The sequence below is a fragment of the Nestor notabilis genome, unplaced genomic scaffold (genome assembly GCF_000696875.1).
Source record: "Nestor notabilis isolate BGI_N333 unplaced genomic scaffold, ASM69687v1 scaffold30388, whole genome shotgun sequence".
NCBI classification, from domain to species: domain Eukaryota; kingdom Metazoa; phylum Chordata; class Aves; order Psittaciformes; family Psittacidae; genus Nestor; species Nestor notabilis.
Window position 1 is genome coordinate 1,612 of NW_009939188.1, and position 7,648 is coordinate 9,259.

The following is a 7,648-nucleotide window of genomic DNA, read 5'->3' on the forward strand; positions in this document are numbered from 1 at the left end:
GCAATTCAGGAGACCTTGCCCAGGGTTGCTCAGGAAAGAACTGAAGGTTGAGGGAGTTCACGAGTGAAAATCCTCAGCTTTGCACCCACATCACCATGGATTTGTGCCCGTATTCCCTCATTTCAAGTGGAAAATATCAGACTACAGTCCACCACCTCCCCACCCCCATCCCAAATTGTCCCTGAACTCTGCTCTCCCGTGCACTCTCAGCCACAAGCCCCAATTGTCACATCATGAAAGTTGTTGTAACCATATAAACTCTATTTTATTGCAATTCGTGTCCCCACCTTTTATACCACTGTAGGTGCTCAGTGTGGGCAAGAATTTGTCTGGAGTAGTATTCCAGCAATTTACACGAGTGTCCTGCTACGTCAAGAAGTCTTGGCTTATGCCAACTACATCTACGCTTAAGAGAGCAGAGCTGTGTTTAGCAGACAGCTCAGGTCAGCACCAGAACGTGTCAGCTGCCAACTGGGATTCCAACCACAGATTTTTCCCAGATAGTGATACTATGATCCATGATTTCATGGAGCCTGGACCTTGTATCAGGTTTCCACTACGCAGCTACTAAACTGGCTTGGTGGAAGTCTCACAGAGGGACATCAGAGCCTTGTCAGCCCAGCTATATTAGCACTTTTCCATGCTGGAGCATTCCCGGGTGTGGCTGATGGGATTTCCTGCCTTTTTTGTCCCGTGGCGATAGCACGGAGTGTCCCAGAGCAAGGAAATGGTTCCCACTTCACTCCGATGTGTGATGCTTTCCTGTCGGGGAGGAGAGGGGGCTGTGCCGAGCGGTGCTTGGTGGGGTTTTGTTTGGAAGCTACTGCTTTGATACAACAGCCCTCAGGGTTCGTGGATGAGCAGGGGAGACACAAGCAACGGGGCAGCGTGTTCCTGCACTGGAGGGCCCTGAACGTTTTAATTCCCTTCAGGGGATCACATAAATCTACACTAATTCTGTTCCCAGCTTTCAAAACCAACCCCTTGGGGCTGTGGAGGGGGCTTAATATCTTCATTTCTATTCAATACGTGAGTTTCAGGGTTCTGGAGGCACTTCAGCAGCAACCTTGTCCTGGAACAAGTCTGCTGTACTCAGTGTTCTTATATCCAGCTCCTGCGTGCAGAGTGAATGAGGTTACTGTTCATGATCACAGAAAATCCAGTGCACAGAGTAATGACTGAAGGTCCTGGCTCTGGGATTCTTGCACACGGTGTAAAACAAAATCAGGCTCTATCAGAATAAACAAGATGATAGTGAACGAGCAAAGATGGGACTAGAAACGTTTGTGAAAGCAAATTACAGGGACTCAATTTAGATGGATTTTGTTTGTTTCTTAAATCGTGGAAGATTCAGTTGTAGTTGGATTCATTCCATTTTCCAAGAAAAATGGTATGGGGAATCACTGAAATACAATAGATGTTCTCCTGGGGAATTTCAGGACATGACAAAGCCTGTCCTCAGGGAGTTTCCAGCATTTCAGAGCTAAGCAGGTTCCACAGAACTGCTCTACTTACCCACATTTTTGGGTGCTTTGTCAATCTGACCCTTTTTACAACATCTATTAACGCTTCAGCCCGTATAGAATGCAATCAGTGTGGAGATCTTCCAGGCCAAATCAGGAACTAGGAGATATGACAGTTGGGCAATCCCGATACCTCTTAGTTGACAGAAAAGGATGGAGAACAGCATGTTTATGTTTCTGTGCTCCCCAGGTTTGGTCCTGGCTCCCTTGTGCTGCACAGCAAGCCCCAGGTTTGCTCCTAATGAGCTGTCTGTAGGGTGTTGTGGCTGCAGCTCCTCTGCTGCCCCGCTCCTCTCCTGCCCGCCCCTCCCCCTGCCATACCTGGATCTCACACAGTCACACCTGGGCAGGGAGTCACCAGGAGACAGATTTGATGATCATTTTCCATCCCTGTTCTGCTCCTTACGCTGCAAGAACAGGGAGGAAAAAAACACATCAGTCAAAGTGCTGGGTTACCCCGGGTAATTCAGGCTGGTTTGTTTCACATAGACATTTGGTATCATGAACCTTTTCACTTCTCAGTTCATTTTCTCTGCCCGTTCGCCACAGGGCCAACACCAGGACAAAGCCACATGCCCTTTTGGTGCACGCAGAAGGCGGTCCAGCGCCTGGGAACGGTGCTGTCTACATCCACACTTCCAAACCTGGTCATCTGGCCTGTCTGCTGGTGTATGGTGATCCATGGCCAAGTAGCTGCAGAGTTCCCCCTTAGGAGGTGGCGAGCAGTACAAATGGCCTGTCTCCTACTTCTTTTCCCCAGCAGGAACCCTTGCTTTTATTATTGTTATCACTTTATTACAGTTATTGTTCCCTGTCTGAATCTTGTCTACATGCCTAGATGTGGCCTGGCTGTGGAGGAAACAGATTTCAGTCCTCATGCTCAAGAGCACAGGAAATGCTTCCCATGGCCCCACGCCACCCTGGTGTTTGCATTTCTTTTATTGCCCGGATTACGTAGGGCTTTGAGCTCCCCACCAAAATGGGGCTCCCATCACCCAGTCACCTCCAGAGGGAAAACAGTCATTTCCCACACAGGCCTGCAGCGCAGTTCCAGGAGACAGATAAGCGAGGGATACAGAAACAAAGGCAGAGCAAAGGGAAGTGACTCACCTGCGGACCATCAGCCTGGAATACAGAAGGAATGGTCAGGAGGGGTCAGTGGCACAGCCCTGCTGCGACACGGGGCATCCTTTGTCACAGGATTTGAGATGCATGTGGACAAACAACCTTAATGCCCGTGAGGCTTCAAGGCTGGAAGGGCCCTTGTCCTTTGGATGGAAACACCCCTGCAAATTCGGACGTCCCTGTGCAGCGCCTTTATTCACTCCCTGTAGCACATTGAGGCCTTAACTTGGGCTTTCATGGTTTTTATACTGCTGGTGCTCTCCACAGAAGTGACTTCATCCCTGGGACAACGCAGTGCTTTCCCTCAGGACTGCCCTAAGCCACCCCTGCCCAAATGAAGGCCTGAACCAAGAGAGACTTCATCTCGCGCGCAAATCCAGAGCTGACGTTCTTCCAGCCCCGCGCAGGTCACACATTGAAAACCTGGGAAGTGAGCACACATGAAGTCATCCCTTCCGTACGGGCAGACAGAGGCAGAGAAATTCCAGCCTGCTTCCAGCCTTTTGTCTTCAGGGCAGTTTTGGAATTTCCTTCAGGAAGTGAGGTTACGACCCAGAGCCTTCCTCGGCGAGCAGGCTCCCGTTTCCCACAGTAGACCTTGTGCGGCGTTGACATACAGCACGAGAAGGTGAGGTTTATCTCCGCAGGCCAACTGCATCCTGTGTGAGCTCCATGGAATTTAAAAGCAACGCCAAGAGGGAGCAGCCCCAACAGAGGAAATGGAAGTGAAGCCTCTGGCAGAAGTAACGCAGCACCTATCCACATGCCGCTGCCACGGTCTTCGCCGGTGGATCAGACGCAGCGGTTGCAGAGCTGAGGCCGCCGTTCTACGTTTCATAAACTTCCTTGATGCTTGCAGTGAGTTACGAATTAAACTGGTTGTATCAGTGATATAAGTGAATGATTTCACTTGTTCTAATCCAGACGTTCAGGGTAAAACCGGCGGACATCTGGTCTGTCTTCTGTTTGTGTTTCATGATCCTTGGGAGAAGAATTGTTCCCGTAGAGGCTCTTTTAATGGCATTTAATCAATACAGCATGTGCTGCTGAAAAGTTACATTCCAGCGTTCATTCTGCACTGTACATCACCCTGTACCTGGCATCACGCATCTTACGTCCCTGCAGAATCAGCTTAATCGCAGCACGTACCCAAATCCAGCTCTTGCACTGACTTCTGCTAAGAAGAAACGCGCCCGGCAAGAAAGCCCCCCAACACCACAGAACTACCAGGGGTCTGATAACAGAATCTTTACAAAAAATCAGTTTATTAATGTTTAGAAGTCAATAAAGCTATGTGCAAATTGAACAATAAAAGTCAGAAACGTTTTAAATACTATTTTTGTTTTTTAAACCAGAAAAATAAAACCCCAATAGTTTAATTGCACTGGAAATTTTACTACAAAGGCAATACATTTGCTTTACAAAACACCACTTCTAGGAACTGCCAGTAACTGTAAATCAGTCGCTTGCTCTCAGCTATCCCAGATATACCACTTTTGTTATAGTAATACTCTAGGCGCACAAAGACTCCTGCATCTTATTAACTTATTTACATTGTACACATTCAACCCCATTAGCACAGGTTAGAAAAACAGAGAAGTAAAAAGGATGCTGTAAAACGAATACATTCAATTTAATGACAGGTACTTCTTCCATGAACTGACAGAATACAGACACCTTTGCTGAAATGATAAACATTAATAAAATGTGCCAAAATGTATTGTATTTTGTTATGGAAGTGCATTTATCTATAGTCATTTCACTTCGACGTTGCTCTTACTCTTCTGAAAGCCAAGGTACTCTTTCCAGATCTTTCCTTTGGAAAGAATAGGAACCTGACACTGAAACGCCCCTTCAGCTTTTAACTCTTCTTACTCAGGCAAAAATCCCGCTGTTGTCAATTGTATCTTCTACTATTAGACTTACTTTCAGTCACCTTAAAGAGAAATGACCTTTAGTTCTACCTTGCATTTGTCAGGATAATGCAGTTTATTTAATGCTACAGAATAACAAGGCAGTCAACATATGGGGCCAAACGCTGCTCTGAGCTACTCCATAGGATCTGACGCAGTCAAGGGAATTGTGCAGGTGAAAGTAACTGCTGGCTCCTGGTCTTCAAATGTAATACGGCCTGGCAGCAAAAATCCACAGGTAAATAAAACCCCATCAGCTTTGGACTCTGCAAGTAACACCTTACGAACTAAAACCTCTGGAAAGTGATGCCAAATTACAGCTGTACGTGGCCTAAGTTACATTTGTGTGCTCTCGTTTCTCGTTATGTGCTAATCAAACACTTCTGACCAACTATGCCAGAGCCACCCCTCGACTTCGCACAGAAAGACCTTTGTGTCAGTGGTTTGCTGCAAGTAAAGTAGAAATAACTTCACATTCTTCTCACATGGGGGAAAAAAACAAGACAGATTCATTCTCCCTCTCCCTCCTCCCCCTCTCCTTTTCTCTCACACACACCAGGCATCATTTCACCAAGGCATCAGTCTTTCAGAGTTACTAAGGAGATTTCAGGCTACGAATGCGCCCGACAATCCTGAGCTGCCTCAGTGCAAAGACAAAACACGCTCCAGGGAAAAAAGGTTTTCAAGCCAGAACAGTCTGTCCCATTTCTTGACCTCCAGCCTTGCAAGTGCACTGTTTGCCTCGCTAGAACTAATGCTACTCGCTCATTTAGCCCACCACTGCCACCACGAGCAGGAGGCCTCTCAGCTCCCCCATCTCAGAGAACAGCTCTGAAATATACCCCCCATCGTTACTCCTAAGAAGATGAGGTAACATTGCCTGAAGACATGATGGTTTCAGGATGGTCCCCTTCCTCCTTCTGCGGGTGGGAGGAGTTGTCGGACTTACTCCGACTGAACTCCATCCCTCCGATGATGGGCCTCTTAAATTTGGTCCCAGAATCCGCCGGGGGACATTTGCAGCAGCACAGAATCTTGATGAAAGCCCTGCGCATCTCTTTGTTCGTCAAGGTGTAGATGATAGGGTTCGTGGCTGAATTGAGCACGGCCAGGACTAGGAAATACTCCGCCTTGTAGAGGATCGGGCAGGACTTCACTTTACACCCCACGTCCAGTAAAAGCAGGATGAACAAGGGAGCCCAGCAGACGATGAAGGCACTCAGGACTATGATCACTGTCTTGAGCAAGGCCAGTGACTTCTCCGAGCTCCTGGTAGCTTTGGTAATGTTTTTCCGAAACGTCAGCCTGCGGCTCCTAGTCCTCACCATGGAGTAGATCCTGCAGTAGAGGACGACAATAGATAACAAAAGGCCAGTGAAAACGGTGGTGCAAAAGAGAATATAGTGCTTGTGGTAGAGAGGCAGCACGGTGGAGCAGTTGGACAGGAGGTTGATGCAGTTCCAGCCCATGATCGGGAGACCCCCGAGGATCACAGAGATAACCCAGCAAGCACTGATCAGCAAGAAGGAGCGGAAGCTGTTGCTGCCATTGTGGAGTTTCATCTTCAGCATAGTGATGTATCTCTCAATGGCAATGGCCAACAAGCTGAACACAGAAGCTGACAGGGCAACAAACATGCTGCCTTCCCTTACAAACCACTGCGAGGGGGTGAGGCTGTACGTTTTGTGCCCAGAGAGCAGGAGGTTGGCAGTGTAGGCCACGCCAGCCAGCAAGTCTGAAAGAGCCAAATTCCCAATGAAATAGTACATGGGTCTGTGAAACTTCTTGGTTTTCCAGATGGTGAGCAGGACAAAAATGTTCTCCAAGATTATAAAGCAGCAAATGATGATAAAAACCACCGATGTCACTTTTATTCCACTGTCCACGTTCTCATTTAGCTTTCCTGTGTAATTATAGTGCTCTTTGATGACATAGTTGACATCGGTGTTGGCGAGGTTGCTGACGACCTTCAGCGGCGCAGTGGTGCCAGAGCTCATGGTGATGCCGAGCACGATCCTGGCCCCGCAGCTGGCCCCACAACTGCCACACGGCCTCAGAAGCAGCAGCAGCCCTGCCAACAGGAGGCACACGGGTTAACAGGAGGCAGGCAAACAAGGCAACAAATGATACAGGTTTATCGTCTGCTTGCTCAGTTGTAGATCAGAGTCACAAACGTATTCACGGGGGACTTGGTTTTGTTCAGCTGCTAAAAAAAACGCATTTAAAAGGTGGTTTAGGCCTATTCAATAGGTTGTTGAGACAAAAAAAGTCCTGGCACGCAGAGCCAAGCAGGGAAATGCAGGAACTGCGTTACGGGACTTCCACTGACATGAAAGAGCTCAAAGCTCCCCAGCAAGAAGTTCGAGTGGATCTTTTTCTTTAGTAAGAAACACACCTTGTAATATGACAGCAGAGATTCAGAAAGGGAAAGGCCTTGGTTTGATTGAACTGCAAATGTGTGAAAGCCTGCTCAGGAATTACTTAACCTGTATTTCCCCCACTAGTAAAGTCTGACGGTGCTTTGGAAGGGGTAGTTCTGCCGTTTACTGGTGCACCCTCAGACAGCGGTGAATTCACTGATGTATATATATACAAGAGATCATTTCAAAGCTGTAAAGGGGAAAGGAGCGTGTTTGCTAACTAAATGAACATGCTTTACATGGAAAAAAGTTGAGAAAAGTCAAGACAAAAGAGGTAAATAAGGCAGGTAGCAAGCCCATTCCGTGGCTCTGGAACAAAGAACGGCAAAAGAAAGTGCTCTGCAGTTGAATAATGAGCATTGCAAACTTCTGAAACGGGCATGATGGAGGAGTACAGCTACGGAGGGAACTCCCTTTACACACGAACACGTTCCAGTGGACATTTAAACACAACTAAAGATGTGAAATCTCGCAAGAGCAGGCACAGTTGTTAAATCAAAGCCCAAGCGGCGTAAAGCAAGGAGGTACAAGGCTTAGTGGGCACCGCTCCCGCACTCCTCCGCTCCCGGTCTGCTGCTCGCACCGCTCCTCTCCCGCACCTCGCACCGCTCGGGGGCTCCAACCCGCACTCTCCTCTCCCGCACCCCGCACCGCTCTCGGGCTCAAA

At 48.0% G+C, this 7,648-nt stretch overlaps 1 protein-coding gene across 1 annotated transcript; it reads right to left on the reverse strand.

Annotated features, from left to right (window-relative positions):
- Positions 1 to 5,129: 5,129 nt before the first annotated feature.
- On the reverse strand, positions 5,130 to 6,620 carry S1PR1 (sphingosine-1-phosphate receptor 1). Its single transcript, XM_010019729.1, has one exon. It carries the CDS (start codon positions 6,556 to 6,558, stop codon positions 5,419 to 5,421), a length of 1,140 nt encoding a protein of 379 aa, XP_010018031.1. The 5' UTR covers positions 6,559 to 6,620; the 3' UTR covers positions 5,130 to 5,418.
- Positions 6,621 to 7,648: the final 1,028 nt, after the last annotated feature.

Coding starts and splice junctions, on each gene's coding strand:
- S1PR1 (XM_010019729.1), bottom strand. CDS start 6,558: ATGAGCTCTGGCACCACTGCGCCGCTGAAGGTCGTCAGCAACCTCGCC.